Source organism: Sus scrofa, chromosome 2 (genome assembly GCF_000003025.6).
Source record: "Sus scrofa isolate TJ Tabasco breed Duroc chromosome 2, Sscrofa11.1, whole genome shotgun sequence".
NCBI classification, from domain to species: Eukaryota; Metazoa; Chordata; class Mammalia; order Artiodactyla; family Suidae; genus Sus; species Sus scrofa.
In genome coordinates, this window is record NC_010444.4 from 69,111,187 (window position 1) to 69,131,119 (window position 19,933).

General features: G+C 57.2%; 2 protein-coding genes across 10 annotated transcripts; one reads left to right on the top strand and one right to left on the bottom strand.

Annotated features, from left to right (window-relative positions):
• On the top strand, positions 37-6,984 carry LOC100511183 (intercellular adhesion molecule 5). 4 transcript variants are annotated; one of them, XM_005654856.3, is made up of 11 exons: positions 37-486; positions 1,411-1,680; positions 1,874-2,194; positions 2,419-2,706; positions 3,215-3,355; positions 3,496-3,744; positions 4,224-4,466; positions 4,545-4,823; positions 4,918-5,157; positions 5,565-5,831; positions 6,539-6,984. In XM_005654856.3, the coding sequence occupies exons 1-11, from the start codon at positions 405-407 to the stop codon at positions 6,811-6,813; spliced, it is 2,655 nt and encodes an 884-aa protein (XP_005654913.1). In that variant the 5' UTR covers positions 37-404; the 3' UTR covers positions 6,814-6,984. The 4 variants fall into 4 exon arrangements, with proteins under 4 accessions (XP_005654913.1, XP_020939443.1, XP_013842884.1 ...); XM_003123220.4 differs by having other exon boundaries at positions 71-486; positions 3,101-3,355; XM_021083784.1 differs by lacking the exon at positions 1,874-2,194 and having other exon boundaries at positions 66-486.
• On the bottom strand, positions 10,114-18,457 carry LOC100526209 (ferredoxin-2, mitochondrial). Of its 6 annotated transcripts, none has more exons than XM_021083785.1 (10): positions 18,179-18,328; positions 18,037-18,091; positions 17,726-17,832; positions 14,460-14,542; positions 14,192-14,279; positions 12,980-14,004; positions 12,367-12,723; positions 11,161-11,246; positions 10,710-10,803; positions 10,114-10,546 (listed from the first exon to the last, which is right to left on the bottom strand). In XM_021083785.1, exons 6-10 carry the CDS (start codon positions 13,111-13,113, stop codon positions 10,417-10,419), a joined length of 801 nt encoding a protein of 266 aa, XP_020939444.1. In that variant the 5' UTR covers positions 13,114-14,004; positions 14,192-14,279; positions 14,460-14,542; positions 17,726-17,832; positions 18,037-18,091; positions 18,179-18,328; the 3' UTR covers positions 10,114-10,416. The 6 variants fall into 6 exon arrangements, with proteins under 6 accessions (XP_020939444.1, XP_020939447.1, XP_020939446.1 ...); XM_021083788.1 differs by having other exon boundaries at positions 17,790-17,832; positions 18,179-18,326; XM_021083787.1 differs by lacking the exon at positions 14,460-14,542 and having other exon boundaries at positions 17,790-17,832; positions 18,179-18,337.

Below are 19,933 nucleotides of genomic sequence, written 5' to 3' on the forward strand. Positions count from 1 at the left end.
GTCTAGCTCATTATCATAGCATCTAAGCAAGGGGTGGGGTGGGGGTTTGAGAAGGGCAAACCTGCATCCCACCCACCTCCGCGTCGCCGCGGAGAATGACGCGGGAGCGCGCAGCCGCCCCCAGAAGGCTCCGGGCGATGGGGCTGGCCTTCACGTAGACCCCGGGGGTCGCTCGCTCCTGCTAGCACGCCTTCACCAAGGCCGGGAGCCTGGCTCACGCTCGCCCTCCCGCCCCCCTGCCGCCTCTGCTGCCGCCCCCACCTTGGAAACCAAGTTACCAACGTTAAACCAATCCCCGAGCGCAACTCAGCCTCCTCCACACCCCACCCGCCGCGCCGCGCCGTCCTCTAGCCCAGCTCAGCGCTCGCGCTCCCCTCGCCTCCTGCGCTTCCCCCGCGGCGGCGATGCCAGGGCCCTCGCCAGGGCTGCACCGGGCGCTGCTCGGCCTCTGGGCTGTCCTGGGCCTGGGGCTCCTCGGCCTCTCAGGTAAGAGCCGGTCCGGCTCAGGGTGGACAGGGCGGGGGCGGAGTTCCTCGACCTGCGAAGCGGCCACTAGCCTCTTCTCGCTCCGCCCTCGCCTCGCTCCCACGCTTCTGCCCCCACCTTGAGCCTCGGGCCTTCTCTATCCCTCTTCCCCTCAACACACGCTAGAGATCCAGCTTCCTGGCTCCTCGCTCGTCCCTACCTTCGAGATCCTGGGCGATCTTCTGCACCCAACCTCGAGCTCTGGAGACCCCATATCTCCCTGGTCCCCTCTGGGGTACTTCCTCACGCTCTGCTATGCACCATGGTCCACGGACTGGCATCTTACCCACTCATAATCCGTGAAGACCCCATCTCACCAACTGCCATGAGTCAGAGGCGCTGTTTCAGCTCACTCAGAGCCCTGGCAACCGAGTCCTTTAGCTGTTCCCGCGGTTCCTTCCACGAGCCCAGCCCCATGTCCTCTTTCTTTACTCTTCACCCGGGTTTGGAATCCTTCTTTATCCTTGACTCACCCTCATCTCTCTTTTGGCCCTGCTTCAACCAGAGTTTCCCCCTCTCCTGGCCGAGAACCCTGAGAACAAGTTGGTTTCCTTTCCCCAACCCGGGGTCCCCTCCTTCCAACATTGCTGTGTGCATTGAAGACCCCGTTTTTCCTCTCATCTCTACCCTCCCCCATGCTTCCTCATCGCTCCTTCAGCACCTTTGAGAGTAGGGCTCTTTGCTGCCGTGTACCAGAGGCACCCTCGAGGTTTGGACGGTGGGAGCGTGCTTGTAAACCTCAGGCCTGGGCAGGACTCGGGAATCCTGAGTTTTTTTTTCCTGATTGTGGCCTCTACTCATTCCTCGGGAATCCCTGACTTGGCATAGGGGCACTTAGATCTCAGGGAGGTGGCTCTCAGGCTGAGCTCGCGTTTCTCTGGGCAGCGGTAGCACAGGAGCCTTTCTGGGCGGACCTGCAGCCCCGCGTGGCGCTCGTGGAACGCGGGGGATCGCTGTGGCTGAATTGCAGCACCAACTGCCCACGACCAGAGCGCGGTGGCCTGGAGACCTCGCTTCGCAGGAATGGGACCCAGAGGGGTTTGCGCTGGCTGGCGCGGCAGCTGGTGGATATCCGCGAGCCGGAGACCCAGCCCGTCTGCTTCTTCCGCTGCGCGCGGCGCACTCTGCAGGCGCGTGGGCTCATTCGCACTTTTCGTGAGTTCTCAGCGGCCATGCTCTCTTACTCCACTACTTTCCCTCCCTTCCAGGCCCCGCCCCCTGGGTCACGGGGTTCCCTCCTTTGGCTCTCTTTCTGAGTCTGCACGCCCTCCCCCTCTTTGTCCCTGGGTTCCAAGCCACATTCCGAGGAGCCCTGGTGTTTCCAACAGCCACGGTTCCCCCCTTGCAGAACGGCCCGACCGTGTAGAGCTGGTGCCGCTGCCTGCCTGGCAGCCAGTGGGCGAGAACTTTACCCTGAGCTGTAGGGTCCCTGGTGCTGGGCCTCGTGGGAGTCTCACATTGACCCTGCTGCGGGGCGCCCAGGAGCTGATCCGCCGCAGCTTCGCCGGGGAGCCACCCCGAGCGCGGGGCGCGGTGCTCACAGCCACGGTACTAGCGCGGAGGGAGGACCATGGGGCCAATTTCTCGTGCCGCGCAGAGCTGGACCTTCGGCCACATGGTCTGGGGCTATTTGAAAACAGCTCAGCCACCAGAGAGCTCCGAACCTTCGGTGAGTGGATGTGAGGAGAAGGGGACCAAGAGGGGTCGGGCCGGTGTTTAAGAAGTTCGGAGGCAGAGAAATCTGAACTCTAATTCTTACTCCAACACCCACCAGCTGAAAGTTATTTTCCTCTCTGTGCCTTTAGGATAATACCATAAAATAGTGCATGTAAAGCACTTAGAACATACTGAACTTTCAACACATAAGTTCAAGCTCTGTTATTCTACTCCCAGCCCTGCCTCCGGACCCCCCGCTCCTCGCTGCCCCCCGACTCTTGGAAGTGGGCTCAGGAAGACTCGTGAGCTGCGCTATGGATGGGCTGTTTCCAGCCTCGGAGGCTGGGGTCTATCTGGCGCTGGGGGACCAGAGACTGAGTCCCGATATCACGCTCGAGGGGGACGCTTTCATGGCCACTGCCACAGCCACAGCTAGCGCAGAGCAGGAAGGCGCCAGGCAGCTGGTCTGCAACGTGACCCTGGGGGGCGAGAGCCGAGAGACTCGGGAGAACGTGACTGTCTACAGTAAGAGGGAGTGAAGTGGGACCTCCGCGGCTCGGGGGTGGAGCCAGAGGAACACGAAGGCGGGGCAAACAGTGGGTTGGGCCTTGGTATTGGAATGGGCGTGGCCCAGGAGCCCCGAAATCGCGGGGCCGATGAAAGACTGAGACTGAATGGTAGTTGGGGAAGCAGAGTCTGAGCTGCCCAAAGGGGAAGTTGGCATACCCGACGAGGATCCCTAGAAATGTGGCTTGACCACCTCAAGGGTGCGGGGCGAGAAGGGGGCGGAACCTAACAGCATGAGAGGCACAGTACTCACTGTTAGGCTGCAGTGGGGAAGGTACGGGTTGATAAGGGTCAGCCTTGAACCGTAGAAGGGGCGTGGTCAGTGGACTCCCGGCCAATGCCCCGCCCCCAGGCTTCCCGGAGCCCCTCCTGACCCTGAGCGAGCCCAACGCCCCCGAGGGGAAGACGGTGACAGTAACCTGTGCAGCCGGGGCCCGAGCCCTAGTCACACTAGACGGAATTCCAGCCGCAGTCCCGGGACAGCCCGCCCAGCTCCAGCTAAACGCCACTGAGAACGACGACAGGCGTAGCTTTTTGTGCGACGCCACCCTCGAAGTGAATGGGGAGACCCTAAGCAAGAACGAGAGCACAGAGCTGCGCGTCCTATGTGAGTTTACTTTAACCTCTCGGCTCCCCTACTCCTCTTGATCTCGAGGGGCCTGCCCGATCTCTGGCCGTTTGGAGGCATTGGAGGCTCTCCTCACGGTCCACATCTAGCCTCTCTGTATTCCATGCCTCTGCCCGCAGACGCTCCCCGACTGGACGATTCCGACTGTCCCAGAAGCTGGACTTGGCCGGAGGGACCAGAGCAAACACTGCGCTGCGAAGCCCGCGGAAACCCAGCTCCCTCGGTGCACTGCGCGCGGCCCGACGGCGGAGCGGTGCTGGCTCTAGGCCTGCTGGGTCCCATCACTCGAGCACTCGCTGGCACTTACCGCTGCACTGCTACCAATGTCCAAGGCCAGGCAGTCAAGGACGTGACTCTGACCGTGGAGTGTGAGTAGGGGTGCACGGGGCATTCCTCTGTCTGATTCTCAGGTCTAGAGTTGGCCAGACTGCAGAGAGGGTTGGAACGGGGTCTGAGGCATGACTGGGAAGAATTTTGGGAAAGGGTAAAGACTGGTGATTAGGATTTTGGGAAAATCTTGAAGAAGGATGGAGGGGGAAGTGGAAGGCTTGTCCACAAGGGTCTGGGGCGTGACATTTGGGCTGAGTCTTGGAAAAGTGGGTGCTCCAAACAGGTTAACAATTTTTCAGGACAAAGGCTGGGGGAATGTCCTGTAGGAATCATAAAAAAGCACACGAAGCCCCCAAACAGCATGCAACTTTAATGGTAGGAAACACCTTTGGTTTGGCATCCCTGTGCCAGGCATAGCCTGTTCAATGCTTCCTGGCCATCCTGGGACAGGAAAAAAGGGTCTAGGGACATTAGACCAGTCCCTAAACACCAAACTCTGGAACACTCCTCTCTCTAGACGCCCCAGCGCTGGACAGTGTGGGCTGCCCTGAACGTATTACCTGGCTGGAAGGAACAGAGGCCTCTCTGAGCTGTGTGGCCCATGGGGTCCCGCCACCCAACGTGAGCTGCGTGCGTTCTGGGGAGGCCGGGGTCGTCGAGGGCCTGCTGCATGTAGTCCGGGAGCACGCAGGCACCTACCGCTGCGAAGCCACTAATGCTCGAGGGTCTGCAGCCAAAAATGTGGCTGTCACAGTGGAATGTGAGTGGGGACATCATGGGGCAAGATGGGATGTGTCAGAATAACCCTGTGCTGACTTCCAGTCTCTCTGCTCCGCAGATGGCCCCAGTTTTGAAGAGCTGAGCTGCCCTAGCAATTGGACATGGGTAGAAGGATCCGGGCAACTGTTTTCCTGTGAGGTGGATGGGAAGCCAGAGCCAAGTGTGGTGTGCGTTGGCTCCGGAGGCACCAGTGAGGGGGTGCTGCTGCCGCTGGCACCCCCAGACCCCGGTGCCAGAGCCCCGCCAATCCCTAGGGAACTGGCACCCGGTACCTACATCTGCAACGCCACCAATCAGCACGGCTCCACCGTCAAGATGGTTTCCGTGAGCGCGGAGTGTGAGCGATGCCTCGGCGGGCGGGGGAGTAGGGGGCGGTCTGGGTTTCGGCCCCTCCCTGAACACCCTTCCCCCCCACCCCGGCTTTTTTGCAGCGCCACCGCAAATGGATGAATCTACTTGCCCAAGTCACCAGACTTGGCTGGAAGGCGCCGAGGCTGCTGCGCTGGCCTGCTCCGCCCGGGGTCGCCCCTCCCCACAGGTGCGCTGCTCCCGGGAGGGCACTCCCCGGACCCAGCGGTTGCATGTGTCCCGAGAGGATGCGGGCGTCTACCGCTGCTTGGCCACCAACACACATGGCACAGATGCCCGGATCGTCACCGTGGGCGTGGAATGTGAGTGAAGGCAACACCAGATAGAGGGCATTTGGTCTCCAGAACAGTGATTGGAAGAGGTGGGACTGCCCCAAAGAGTTCAAGGGCACCTCCTCCAGACCTATTTCCGGTGACAAGGAATCCTGGCCTTAACCTGAGGGTAATGAGAACCCTAGGGAACAAGAGCCCTGCCTGCCTCCCTCAAATTCTGGGTCTCAAGGGTACTGGCCTGGGTCCCTACCTTCTTCCATTCGGTGAAGCAGGGCTCAGGATTTTAGTGGACAAGAGTCCAGTTGTAGGGGGAGGGGCTTCTAATGGGAGGCTGAATCCTTGCCCACTCATCTCACTAGGGGCAGTCTCAGATTGTGGGGGACAAAAGGGGGCACTTGGTCAGCGGCTGGCCTCCTTCAACATTCTGTTCCCTGCAGACCGCCCGGTTGTGGCCGAGCTGGCTGCCTCGCCTCCCGGAGGCGTGCGGCCGGGCGGGAACTTCACGTTGACCTGCAGAGCGGAGGCTTGGCCCCCCGCCCAGATCAGCTGGCGCGCGCCCCCTGGGGCGCTCAACATCGGCCTGTCGAGCAACAACAGCACGCTGAGCGTGGCAGGAGCGGTGGGCAGCCACGGCGGCGAGTATGAGTGCGCAGCCACCAACGCGCATGGGCGCCACACGCGGCGCATCACCGTGCGCGTGGCGGGTAAGTGGCAGCTGAGGGGCGGGGAGCGGGGCAAGGGGTCTTAAGGGGACCGTGATCTGCGTCTTGGGGCTCTTGACCCCGACCCTGCCTCCTTTTCAGTCGCCACAGGTGAGACGGAAGTGAGCCAGAGTAGAAGTTAAGCGTGCCCGTACGGGTGGGGCTTGATGGTTGGTTGGAGGTGGGAAGTGGAGGGAGAGTAAGCTGGCTGGAGCCCAAGGGAAGAGAACCTCCGGGGCTGTGACTGCTAAGAGGAGGGACTTCATTCTGCATTGGACTTCATTCCAATTCACTCTCTACTGTGTCACTGTGGAGAAGGATTGGAGAGAGACTAAGCGCAGAGGATGGGGGCGGGGGACCCCAACAAGATCCCCAGTCCCACTTCGTGTGTCTCTGTGGCTGGGGTCTTTGGGGAGTGGAGGAATGACCTGGTCACCCCTCCCATCCTTTTGAAGGTGCGGAGAGTTGACTGACTTGTGGGTATCCCTGGAGCTAGAGGGTTATAGCTCCCTGTGATAGGGTGGCACGTAAAATGGGTCTGGAGTCTTTCCTTTCCTTCAAGGCTGAGTTCCCTGGGGCTCCCTGACCGAGTGAGGACTGACCTCATGCTTGCGGGGAAGGGAAAGAAGTGGCCCGGGCTTGGCGTGTAGACGGGAGGGAGGAAGAGCCCCCGAGCTCGTCCATCCTCTTTGAGCATCTATACCCCGCAGGTCCGTGGCTGTGGGTCGCTGTGGGCGGTGCCGCTGGGGGCGCGGCGCTGCTGGCCGCGGGGGCCGGCCTGGCTTTCTACGTGCAGTCCACTGCCTGCAAGAAGGGCGAGTATAATGTGCAGGAGGCCGAGAGCTCGGGCGAGGCGGTGTGTCTCAACGGCGCGGGCGCCGGCGCTGGCGCGGATACGGGCGCAGAAGGTGGAACAGAGGCTGCTGACACAGCGGAGGCGCCGGCAGGGGGCGAGGTCTTCGCCATCCAGCTGACGTCAGCGTGAGCCCGTTCCCCTCTCCCCGCCGGCCGGGGGGCGCCCCCCAGACGCACACGGGATCTGATTTATTCTATTTATTTATCCATTTATTTATTTATTTATTCATTCATTCAATTCCAGGGAGGCCACCCTCATTTTCTATCCCCTCCCCCAATAAAGTTTTTATAAAGGACTCCATTTGCTTCAGTCTGCAATGTGGAAGCAACCCAGAGTTCGAACCCCAAACTTGCAAGTTATTTATTCAAAAAAGCTTTTTGCTTTTTGAGGGCTCACTATGTCTCAGGCACAGTTCAAGCCACCCTTTCCTTTTCCCGATGTGACCCTTGAGCTGTGTTTCCTGCTCTCACCAGACCCTTGAGTTGGGGTGGGGACCTCGCTCCTTCCTCCCTCTTGGCAGCAGCTTATCTCTTCCGCTCAGCTATGCCTTTGAATCTGGCTAATATTTAGGGGTGGGAGCTAGGTGCTTCCCCCAAGGCTGGTTCCAGGCAGAGCTGAGGCTGCCTTCCCTGATTGGGAGGAGGCCCTTTCCCAGGAGTCTGGGCATTGCCCCGGCCCTGAGGCCTTGCAAAGATGTGTAAGCCAAGCTGTAGCAGCTATGAATGTCAGCCCCTGGGATGTCCCTCCCATTACAGGATCTGCCCCTGCCCCACCCTCAATGCCCCTTCCTTCCGTGCCCATCCACCATGCCTCCCTTCACCCCCGTACCCCCCCTTTCGACTTGGCCCATCATGATTCAGAAGAGACACCCCACACACACACACTGCACACCACTTCATCTTTCGCAGCCCTTACGGCAGAAGGAGAGAACAGCTGGGCCTCCCCCACTCCCAGGCTCCTCCTCCCTCAAAAGCAGGAACACAGAACTGCCAGAAGGAAGCAGGCCTGGACCACCTAGCTTTTTTTTTTTTTTTCTTTTTTGGTCCGCACTTGTGGCATACAGAAGTCCCCAGGCTAGGGGTCAAATCGGAGCTGCAGCTGCCGGCCGACACCACAGCCACAGCAACACCAGATCCCAGGTGTGTCTGCCACCTACACCACAGCTCACGGCAACACTGGATCTTTAACCTACTGAGCGAGGTCAGGGATCAAACCCATGTCCTCATGGATACTACTTGGGTTCGTAACTGCTGAGCCACAGCAGGAACTCCTGGAGAGCTCCAGCTTTATGGGCTGCCCCAGGCAAATACTTTGAGAGCAAAGGAGAGAGCAAAAAACAGGCACTAGAGGCCAAGCCAGAGCTGGTGTCAGGTACGGAAGGCATGAGCATGGAGTGCAGCCCCCCCGCGCCCCGTCACCTCTTTCCAGGCCCATCCACATCCTCTAGGTTCCTTGATCCCCCCCAGGGCCAGGGATCGAACCTGTGTCCTCATGGATGCTAGTCAGTTTCGCTAAGCCACAATGGACCTCCTATTAGAGACTTATTGAATATTTACTTACTGTCACTCTAAAATATTGGCTTTGCTAGAGCAGGAATCTTTGTTCTGGTCACAGTTCAGTGTCCCCACTGGGGCCTAATACACAATAGTTGCTCAACAAAAGCTGAATAAGTGGATAAAAACAGCCGGGGGTTTGCAGACACCCAGTCTGAGTGTCTATCCCCAAAGTTTCTCCATTCTAAACCCTGGAGGGGGGTTATCATGGTCAAGGACACAGAGGTGGTGACTTTGGACCTCTGAAGTCATGATCCAGTAGAGGAGATGAATGTGAATTTTAACAACCTTGCACCAGCGGAAAACTGGAAATTCTTTTTTTTTTCTTTTTTGTCTTTTTGGGCCACACTGGTGGCATATGGAGGTTCCCAGGCTAGGGGCCGAATCAGAGCTGTAGCCACCAGCCTATGCCAGAGCCACAGCAATGCAGGATCTGAGCCACATCTTCGACCTACACCACAGCTTCATGGTAACACCAGGTCCTTAACCCTGAGTGAGGCCAGGGATCGAACCTGCGTCCTCATGATAGGTTCTTTTTTCTTTTGCTTTTTAGAGCTGAACCCACAGCACATGGAAGTTCCCAGACTAGGGGTCGAAATCTGAACTACAGCTGCCGGCCTATACCACAGCCACAGCAACAGGAACAGCAACACGTGATCTGAGCCACATTTGTGACCTACACCACAGCTCACAGCAACGCCGGTCCCAGAACCACTGAGCAAGGCCAGGGATTGAACCCGCATCCTCATGGATACTAGTCAGGTTTGTTTCCTCTGAGCCACAATAGGAACTGCCTGGTAGGTTCTATGAGGGAGACAAACAAGGCGCTGAACTAGTGCCTGAGGGGTAGGAGTCAGGTGGGAGTGGGGTGTTCCTTTTAGCCTGGGTGGGCAAGGAAGGCGTCTCTGAAGACATGGTGTTGGCTTGTCAGTTCCAACAAGTGATGACAATGCAGCAGCTGTGAGAAACATGGGGAGGGTGTTCTGAGGCGAGAAAGGGCGGGAGGGACCCCATGCGTCAGGGATCTAAGGGCTGAGGAACCTGGGCTCAGGCCTTCCCAACAGGCTCACTCAGGAGACACAAAGGGGGTCTCACAGGGGCTTGCCTTCCCAGGGCATGTGGCAAAGCAGGCCTCACCCCTCCCCCAGCAAGGACCACCCCTCCCCTCCCCTCCATCCCCCAGGGAGTACTGGGGGCCTGTGTGTCTCAGCAACAGAGGCAAAGCTCAGGGTCTCCCATGTGGTTTTTTGGCTTCAGGGTGGGGACTCATGTGGTGTTGGAGAGTCCTTGAAAGCGGGGACAGGGACACAACAGGGCTGGAGTGTGAAAGGACACAAGGAGGTGACATACTGCGGGCAGGGCTGGAGCTCCCAGAGGACAGAGCCACTTGTGTGTATGTCGCTGTGTGCCAATGTGGGCCATCTACGTGTGTTTCATGTGTGTCTGTACTGTGCCTGTGTATGGGTTCCGTGTCTATCAACTCATGTCTATCGGGGGATGTGTGTCTGTCAACGTGTGTGCATCTTTCTGTCTTGTGAGTGGTCTGTGTCTGTGTGTCTCACGAGTGTCAGCACGTATGTGTCTGCTGATGTCTCATGTGTGTGTACTGATACATCTGTCAGTGTGTGTATCCGGGCACATGTGTCTGTCTCATGTGTGTCTATCTTTCTGAATGTGTGGTCTAACTGCCTGTGGTGGCAGTTGTCCTGTATGGGGTGTTGTAACAAATGTGGCTAATTCCCTGTGGGGGGTGGCAGTACCTGTATCTATGACTGTGTGTGTCCCTCAGAGCCCTAATGAGGAGACACCTCGCCCACATCCCTGGGCAGGGGAGAGGCAGGTGAGGGCGCGCAAGGTGGGATCTGAAGTCACAGCGCCCCTTCTCTGAATAGTTCTACTCTTTATTGTCACTGCTATTAACAATATCAGTGTCACAGCAGAGGGCATTTCTTGAGGGTGGGGGATGCTCAGCCAAGCCTGATGGAAGCAGGGGCTGGGAAGGGGGGCCAGTGACCCCCTGAGCCAGGACTTTGCACTTGGGGGTCTCTGAATGCGGAAGGGGCAGAGAGGAGGCAGGCTGGACCCCTCAGGACTCAGGCTCTTTCCCCTAGGAAGGTGTCTGCCCGTTCTCCCCCTGGAGAAACTGAGGCAGGAGAGGCTTGGCTGGGTGAGGAAGGGCTTACCCTTCCTGAGTTGGGACTGGGTGGGGGCCCAGGGACACCCCGCATCTGCCACATAGCCTCTTGGGCTGGACATTTTTCCTGGGCACCAGCCAGCAGCTAGAGCACCGAGTGCCATATTTCTTGTACCTGGGGTGGGGGGGGGCAAGAAAGCAACACTCAGCATGCAGCAGGGGCTCGGAGATGCCACCAAGGAGGCAGGGGTTTTCTCTTTCTTCCCAATAGACCACGCTGGCTAAGCACAGACCCAGGTGAGAACCCCCACCCCCAAACCCTCCCCCATTTTGAGGACCTGATGCCACAGGCATTGCAGAGAGGGGTCCCATCTTCGGCATCTCTCCAGAGCGGGGTCCTCTGGGTCCTACAGGAAGCACAGCGTCGGGGCCCTGAAAGGGCAGAGGCCAAAGAGCAGGGGTCAGAGAGCAAGAGTCCAAGCTAGAGGCCTGCACTGGGTGGGCCATTTGTGGGGGGGCGTCTCTGTGAAGGCCCCACCCAGCTCTGGGCCAGCCCCAGGGTGTTGCCAGCTCTGAGACAGTGGGAAAGCCAGGAAAGGAGACAGATGGCAGAGCTCTCAGCAGAGGAGGAAGCTGGGGGTGGGGGTGACTCAGCTTGAGTGGAGTGGGGGTTGCTGTGAGTCCTCCTGGATGACTCTAAATAGGGAAGCAGTATGCGGAGAAGGATGAGGAAAGGAAATTGATTCCCACCCCCCCAGTATTTATAGCTCTCACGTTTCTAGGACTCACCCAGGGCTTCGCTGCCTCCCGGGTTGGCCTCTGGGCCTCGGGCGGGGCCTGTCATGGGACCCTGAGAGCGGCTGCTGCAGGCTAGGCTGGGGAATAGACAGGTTGTTAGCACTGGAGGGTCTGTATCCTGTCCCAGACAGCCCCCCAGTGAGGGTTTACTATCAAGGTATCAGGTGCCCCATCCCCACACCCAGGGAGGCATCTGATGTCTGAAAGGCCTGGCCTTGCCTCTCATCAGTCACCAAATACATAATGAGGGAGTTCCCGTCATGGCGCAGAGGAAACACGTCTGACTAGGAACCATGAGGTTGTGGGTACAATCCCTGGCCTCACTCAATGGGTTGAGGATCCAGCATTGCCGTGAGCTGTGGGGTAGATCGCAGAAGCGGCTTGGATCTGGCATTGCTGTGGCTGTGGTATAGGCTGGCAGCTAAAACTCTGGTTAGACCCCTAACCTGGGAACCTCCATATGCTGTGGGTGTGGCCCTAAAAAGACAAACAAACAAAAAAACCAAAAACATAATCTGAACTATACAAGAGGTAGTAAGCCAGGGGCCAGCCTGCCAGGTTGAAAGCTCAGTTCTTTCAGGTCCTTGCTGTGTGCCCATGGACAAGTGATCTCATTCTCTGTGCCTCAGTTTCTGCATCTGAAAAATGAGCTTCACAAGGCTCCAGGGAGCCCAGATACATTTGGAGCTACCCATTACCTCTATTGTTTGTTTGTTTTTTGGGCCGCAGGCCACACTACCCCCCCACCCTCGTGCTAGGGATTAGATGGAGCTGTAGTTGCGACCTAAATTGTAGCTGCAGCAACACCTGATCCTTAACCCACTGTGCCAGGCAGGGGATCGAGCCTGCATCCCAGTGCTCCTTTGTGCCACAGCGGGAATTCCCCCCCCCAGGTCTGACAAACGGTAGCTACTATCTACCATCGTTACTGGAAAAACTAACAGAAGCAGGAGCCCTGGGTATGGTCAGGACATCTCATTAGGAAGAGACTCGGGCTCAGACCTGGATGTGACTGGCACATAGCAGCAGGGACAGGGATAGGCACTGGCCCGAGGTCTGGCTCAGAGATGGGGCCACCTGTAATACAGGCTGGGCTGGGAGTCTGGGAGCTGAGCCTAGGAGCACCTGCCCCCAGGCCTCTGCACTGTTATCATTATTATTTGCATAAAGGGTGCTTTTGCCAAAGTTAGCCCCTACCTGTAGCTGGGTATGATCTGTAGGCTGCAATCCGGCTTTATTTGAAACTTCAGGGTCACCCCCTCAAACAGGGGGTCCACTTTCTCGGCGCCCCGCTGGGGATTCGGCTGCTTTCTGGGCTTTCTCTGTGGCTGGGCGGAAGAGGCTGGGGGAGCCTCTGGGGGCCCTGGGCTGTGGCTCAGCATGTTCTTGGCATCCTTGGCCAGAGGTAAGGGTCCCGGAGTCCTCAGGGCCTTTGGCTCCCAGCAGGGCCCCTGGGCCTGGGTGTCCCAGGCGGGGGGCTGGGCCAGACCCTCTGCTGTCTCTTGGAGGAAGTGCAGGGCAGTGACAGAGTCCTGGTGTGCAGACCAGAAGGACCTGGGGGCAAGGGGCAGTGTGGTCACCCCTTTCCCTGGGCCACAGAGAAGAGCCTACATGGGTCTCAGAGAAGTGAGGCGAGGAAAACGGCATAACCTCTGACCCCCATACGACCCCAACTATCCCTGAAGATCAGGCCCCCTTCCTTGTTAATACCAGTAACTAACGTTTTGACCCCTGGATAACCCCGGGACTCAGAGATCATGACCCTCTGACCACTGAGCCAGGCTCAGGGGAGGGCTACTCCTTAACGCACCTGCCACTGGGTCTGAAGCATCCTGGGGTCCTTGGTGCGTTCTGGGCAGGGGTTCCTGGGGGAGGCTCGGGGTGCAAACAGGGCGGTGCCTGCAGCTCTCGGAGCATAAAATCCGGGGTTGGCTCGGCCTCCATCTCGCTCAGCCCAGCTCAGCCCAGCCCCCGTTCCCAAGTCTCTCGCCGCGTCCCGCCCACGCCAGGCCCACCCTATGAGCCCCACCTGGGGTGGGGGGCCGCTTCTGGCAGAGAGGGCAACCAGCTCCACCTGAGATGGGCGGGGCCGGTGGGATCGTGCGCCTCTGGCGGGCGAGGCTGGGCACAGACCTCCAAGGCCCCAGCTTCAGGCCAGCCTCTGCCCCTCTCTCCCTTCCGCCTCTCTGTAGGTGGCCTGCACACCCCTTGTGGCCAAGGGCTGCCGGGACCCTTCCAAATCCCTCCGCGGCTGCGGGGCGGGGCCTTGCCACGCTGATCCTCAGGCTGGAACGCCCTTTCAGGCCTCTGCCTCAGTTTCCCACTGGCCCATCACTGTTGGAGGGGAAGGTGGGGGTGGGCTGGGGTCCCCCCTGCCCCACAAGGAGACTCAAGATGCTGGAGATCTGTGAGACAGTTTTATTGTCTCTCCAATTAGATTCCACCCCTATCCACACCTCCATCCTAAAGGGGTCTAGGGGAGGTTGCCCCAGCAGGGGCCCCGTCCCCACCAGAGCCTGGACACCAGATCTCTCTGAAGCAGGGGTTTTGGCTTTCTGGGTGCTCCCGCCACCTCTCTCGGGCCTGTCCGTGCTCTGGGCTGGGCGGGCAACTCGACTATTCCTCCAGTCCTGGCCCTGGGGCCATGAGTGTCTGGGAACCGTCCAGCTGCCCGTGTGTCAGTGCGGCTTGGGGATGTGGCCGTCCACGTAGAAGTTCCTGGTGATCTTGGGCAGAGTGAATTCAGCCCCTTCCAGCTCTGGCGTCAGCACGATCTGGCAGCCCAGCCGGGAGTTCTCTTGGAGGAGGGGGGCCATGTCCAGCATGTCGTCTTCCCTGGGGCAAGGGAGGCAGCTGGTTATTAGTGGGTCCAAGGGGTATGCTCTCCCGACGGCAGCCGAAATGGGGAGAAAAGCTGGGGCTTCCCTCCACTGCTGCCCAGGTGGACCTCTGGGCACCTGGGAGGCAGAGGCTCAGGGGCTAAGCCCTGCAGCCCTGGGCTGGGAGGGGCCACCCTGCTCACCTCTCCTCAGGAGGAGGCAGAAGGTCCAGGTGGTCCTCACTCACATACACATGGCAGGTAGAGCACGCCAAGGAGGCTTCACAGGCCCCTGGGGGCAGGAAGTGAGGGGGTGTGGGTGAGGGGCTCCCTCAGACAGAAGCCATTCAGCGAAAGACATAAAGGAGGATCCCTTTGTTTTGGCACGTGCCCCTCACCTCTCCCTCCCAGGCCTGCACACCCACTCTGTACACCCTCCACCCTGTCATTTACTTAGCTGGCTGTTCCCGACCTGCTTGTGGGTTTTGCAAAGGCATGTCCTGGGTGTCCCGTCTCCCCAAGACTCCGCAGCAGGCTGAGCGCCAGGCTGGGTACCTGGGACCATTAATGAGCATGGATTTGACTGCAGTGTAGCAGAGAGGGGACGGGCCAGGCAGGTTCCCTGCAGCCCGTGAGCCCTCACTGCGACCCTGCCACTTTGCTGGGGGCTTCCCTACTGTTCCTGAAGGGAGGACTAGCTCACTCAGCATCTAGTGCTGCAGCAGAAGGGGTCAGGGAATAAGGGTTGAAAGATGCAGAATGGGGTTTTCTGCTTGCCCCTGGACACAGTCCCAACTTTCTGACTGATCACTGGGAACTGTGCTTGGATCATGCCCCTCCCGACCTAAAGCCTTCCAAAGGGTTTTTATAGCTGGAATAAAATCCAAAGCCCTCCACTCAGTCCTTGGGATCCTCCCACCTCCACAGTCAGGCCCTTCAGCTGCACTGGCACTCTCATCAACTCCAACACACGAAGCTCATCTTTACCACAGAACCTTTGCACTTGCTGTACTTTTGACCTGGAATGCTCTTCTCATCACTCTTTCCATGGCTAAGTCCCTTTTGTCTTTGGGGACTCAACTGTCCTCCAAGTCACGCATCTATTTCTTGTCCTTCCTCCGACCCTTGTTTAATTTCTGGATAGCATTTATCAGTCTCAAGTTACTGTCATAATTTCAGGGTATACCTGTGCTCTGTCAACCTGCCCTCTTCTCTGTACTTAGCGCTGAGCCTGGCGTGTTGTAGATGCTCAAGAAATACTTGTTACAAGTGAATGGGACAGAATTCTCCTTTCTTGGTGTTCCCGGTGTGGCTCAGTAGTAACAAACCCAACTAGCATCCATGAGGATGCGGGTTCCATTCCTGGCCCTGCTCATTGGGTTAAGGATCCAGTGTCGCTGTGCGCTGCAGTGTAGGTCGCAGGCGTGGCTCAGATCTGGCGTTGCTGAGGCTGTGGCGTAGGCCAGCAGCTACAGCTCCTAATCTACCCCCAGCATGGGAACATCCATATGCCTGAGTGTGATCCCTCCCCCTCCCCCGGCAAAAAAAAGGATTCTCCTTTCTCTTCCAGACAGGTTGGACAATGAGGATGGAGCTGCAAGGCAGCCTCCTGACCCATTGGTGACTAGTTTGCCCACCTTCCCTGTCTCTGGGGAAGAAAACTGTCTGGGCCTTGAAACTCTAAGTAGTCCCCAGGCATCTCTTCCTCAGCCCTCTTTCCCAGTTAGCATCTTTACCACATGAGACAGAGATTATCGAATATAATTGTCCCAACTGGAGTGCCTGTCATGGTTCAGTGGAAATGAATCTGACTAGGAACTATGAGGTTGTGGGTTCGAATTCCTGGCCTCGCTCAGTGGGTTAAGGATCTGGCGTTGCCGTGAGCTACGGTATAGGTCGAAGACTCGGCTCCAACCCCACATTGCTGTGGCTCTGGTGTAGGCCAGCGCCTACAGCTCCGATTAGATCTCTAGTCTGGGAACCTCCATATGCCTTGGGTGCGGCCCTAGAAAAGACGAATGGAGAAAAAAAAATTTGTTCCAATTATTTACTGCATACCAACTGCATGCCACATACTACACACAAGCTCTTTTAATCTTCACAGTAACCCAGTGAGACAGGAATTAAATTATTACATTTTACAGATGAGGAGGCCTAGAGATGCTAAGTACCTTGGTCAGGGTCATATGGTTGGCAACAGCAAAATCTGAACACAGGCCACTTGCCTCAAAAACCCATGTTCTAATCTCTATCATGAACTGCCAGCCACTGGATTCCAGAATAGAACTTAAGGTATGTCTGCATGACCAGCCACCACCCCCACATCCCTCCAACTCTTCCCCACTGATGATCAAATTAGCTTCCTATTCAAACACGCAACAAATAATTCTTTTTTTTTGTGGCCACATCCCTGGCATGTGTAAGTTCGAGGGCCAGGGATTGTACTGGTGCCACAGCTGTGACCTGTGCCACAGCTGCACCAACGTCAGAGCCTTAACCCACTGTGCCACAAGGGAACTTCCCCTGTATACTTTTTTAAAAGACCACTCGTCCCACTTGCTCATGCTATAATTATATGTTTACGATGAGATTATTTTCTTATTAGGCTGAAATATGAAATGACAGGGGCTCTATCTGTTGTTTACATTGCTACCTGCCACTCAGTAGGTGTTCATTACTCATAGAAGAGCAGCACAGATTAGTGGTTAAGTAGGCTGGGTTTAAACCTAGTTTTGCTACTTATTTGACACTGGACCAGGTCTGCTAAACCTGGGGCTCAGCCTCCTCACCTAAAAAACAAGATAACATTCTCCCTTATTGCATAAAGTTGTCATCAAATAGATTCAATCAGTTAGTATTAACTTGATTAATGTCTGCTATCAATATCTTTCTTTTAACAAATGCTGCTCTAATACCTGCTGCATCTAAAGACCATGATAGGCAACAGCTAAGTGTAAACAAGGTAAAGAGCATTTCAGATCTCATTCTGGGAGAGAGGACAAAGGAGAAAACAAAACAATGACAAGTGCTATGGAGACAGTAAAACACATGGACCTGACAGAGTTACTGGGGACGTGGGGACAGACTGTCAAGAAGATGATGTTTACATTCGACCTGAAGGATGAGAAGGAGCCAGAAGATCTGGTGGGAAAGCACTTCTGATGGAGTAGCAAATGCAAAGGCCCTGAAGCAGGCATGAACTTGACTGAGGAACAGCAAGAAAGTCCGTGTGTGGAGTTCCCCTCGTGGCACAGAGAAAACCAATCTGATTAGGAACCAAGAGGTTGCGGGTTTGATCCCTGGCCTTGCTCAGTGGGTTAAGGATTCAGCGTTGTGGTGACCTGTGGTGTAGGTCGAAGACGCAGCCTGGATCCTGCATTGCTGTGGCGTAGACTGGCAGCTGTAGCTCGGATCGCACCCTTAGCCTGGGAACCTCCATATGCCTAGGGTGCGGCACTAAAAAGCAAAACAAAAACAAAAACCAGTGTGGCTAGAATAGAGAGAGGAAAAAGGAAGAGAATACAAGCTCCTGTGGGGCATGAGCTTTAGTAACCTCTAGTAAATGCTCAATAAATGAGGGTTAAGATGGCAGGAGATGAAACCGTGGTAAGTCTTAAGTTTAAAACCACGTTTGGTGGGAAGCCATGCAGGGTTAAGTAGTGGAGAATCATATCTGTCTTGTGGAGGTTTTTAACGAACGAGTAAGGGCCTCCTCAGTTCCCTGTGCCCGGCTCCCACCTTCTAGGTCCACCCCATGGCGCTGGGCCAAGTGGAGAACATTATCCCCGACTCTGCCGCTCACCGGAATCCGCTGGCCTGATCGGTCTACGAACACCACGTTCACCCTGGGGACAGATGAGGGTGAAGATGCCTTACTGGATGACGGACCCAGGGGCCGGGTGGAATTTAGGGTTAGGAAGTCGGGTTTGGGGCTTGATGGACAGGGGAATAGGCGATGCAGAACCGGGATGAGGCCACAGCCTCAAGGCAAGATGGGGACCGGAGAGGGCTCGTGAAATCAGTAATGGGGGATTGGCTCCCGCACTCACACGTCCCCAAGCCGCTCCGGGCCGCCGGCTTCTTCCTCCCCCGCCGGGCGTGAGCCTGTAAAACACAGTTGCGTGAGAGGCCATGCCACACCCGGCTGGCGTTGGATGGGTTAACGCTGGCCGCCCGAGGTACCCCAGGTACCTGTCGCCCGGAACTTCCTAGCTATCGCTGGTGCTGCCGCCTCCCCAGACCCCAAGATGCCCCCGGGCCGACTCCACCATGCACCCCTGGCCGCCCGCAGCAGGAACCCAGCATTCACGCCTCCCCAGGCCACGGAGGCGGCCATGACAGGCATCAGGTGACCCAGGTACTAGGCATGCGCTGTGGCAGACGCAGGCGCCAAGGGCCCGTAATCACCCTAATATAAGCGTCGGGCTAGTTATGTGTGTGCGCATGTGCGGCGGCGCGCGCGAGGGAAGGAAGTTGAAGCAGACTGCCAGGGTGGAAGGGCGCTGGGTAGGCTCGGGTGCACGCAGACCTGCACGGCTAAGCAGCTCTCCCACCCAGGCCCACTGTTTGTCCCAAGAACAAGACAGCTCTGCTTTCTTTAAAACCATTTACTTACAAACTTTAATTCAGCAAAGGTCTGTGTGAGAAGACTGGGAAGAGAATACCCGCCCCGTGGAGTGGATGCGGACCCCCTAAGTCAGGGGAGGGAAGCTGGTGGCCCATCTGGCCAGGGTCACCTCAGGCCAAGAGGCCCTGCTGGTGAGCAGGGGCAGAGCTTATCAGCATGTTGTTGAATTTTCCAGCACTGGGCCAAAGGGAGGCCAGCTCCGGGTGATCTGGCTTGGGGATGAAGAGGCAGAGCTCATCTTCAAAATGGGGGAGACAGCGGAGGCTCAGTGAGATGCACAATGCCCTAAAGAGGACAGGTTGAAGCCAGCAGAGAAAGCCCATCTCTGCACCTAGGCCTGGGCAAGAGGGCTGGTGGGACTGGTTTGCCAAGACCACAGTTTTGGCCTTCTACTGTCCCCACGATAAGGAACCCAGGGTAGAGAGGGCCAATCCCCAGGTCAGAGCCATTTGGTCCTGAGTCAAGCTTCCAGAGCTCAGCATCCGAGAGGCTCTGGCCAGCAGGGCCGGGGGCCTGGGCCTGGCATTTAAGGCATCAGAAGGTGAGGGGACTGTGGAAAGGAATGAGGGACCTGGAACTGGAATACAGGTCGGAGAGGGCAGGAGACAGCCATGCCTGCAGCAGATGTGGGAGAAAGAAAAAAGGGCTGAGCCATCTCAAACCGAAAAGTGTGGAATGGAGACCCAGACATGCTGGGCCTTGAAGGAATCAGAGCTGGGGATCATCCTGGATTGTTTAAAAAATAATAAAAATTAGAAAAGGAAACCAAAGTCAATTGTCAAAGTTAAAAAAGGGGGACAGTCTCTGATCCTCACGGGAGGTCAGGGAAACCTCCAAGGCACTCGAAAGGCCAAGATACAGGAGTGACGAGGCAGGAGTGGGCTCCCAGAGAGACGGACACAAGTGGACACAGGCGGACGTAGGGGTGGGGAGAGAGAGCAGGCCGCGCCTTTTCCCTCTTAAGGCTGCAGGGTTTCCACACTGGGAGCAGGCCAGAGGTGCACAGTGGCCCCCAGGCTCCCCTACACTCCTTAGGCTCCTGCTGGTTGGTCAGCAAAGTCTTTCAGAGATTTTTCTATGACCGAAAGGAAAAACAAAAAACAAACAAACAAACAAAAAAAAAACCCACAAAATAAAACACCAGAAAACCCAAAAGCGATTTGGTGCAGGCCCTTGAGCATCTCCGGCACTGGCCCCTCAGAAAATCCTCTTGCGCTTCAGGTAGGAGTCTGCGTAGTGGCCACCAAGGCCCTGGGAGTGCTGGCCCACGTAGCTACCTTCTGGGCTCGGCTCAGGCGAGGGCAGCAGGTGGGCGAAGC

Bases quoted from the DNA above. Each gene is read 5' to 3' on its own strand.
- LOC100511183 (XM_003123220.4), top strand. From the start codon at position 405: ATGCCAGGGCCCTCGCCAGGGCTGCACCGGGCGCTGCTCGGCCTCTGG. The intron at 4,467-4,544 runs GTGAGTGGGGAC...TCTGCTCCGCAG, and splicing joins TGTGGCTGTCACAGTGGAAT to ATGGCCCCAGTTTTGAAGAG. The intron at 5,832-6,538 runs GTAAGTGGCAGC...TATACCCCGCAG, and splicing joins CATCACCGTGCGCGTGGCGG to GTCCGTGGCTGTGGGTCGCT.
- LOC100526209 (XM_021083787.1), bottom strand. From the start codon at position 13,113: ATGGAGGCCGAGCCAACCCCGGATTTTATGCTCCGAGAGCTGCAGGCA. The intron at 12,724-12,979 runs GTGCGTTAAGGA...CCTTGCCCCCAG, and splicing joins TGCTTCAGACCCAGTGGCAG to GTCCTTCTGGTCTGCACACC. The intron at 10,547-10,709 runs GTCCTCAAAATG...CCCCCACCCCAG, and splicing joins TGCAATGCCTGTGGCATCAG to GTACAAGAAATATGGCACTC.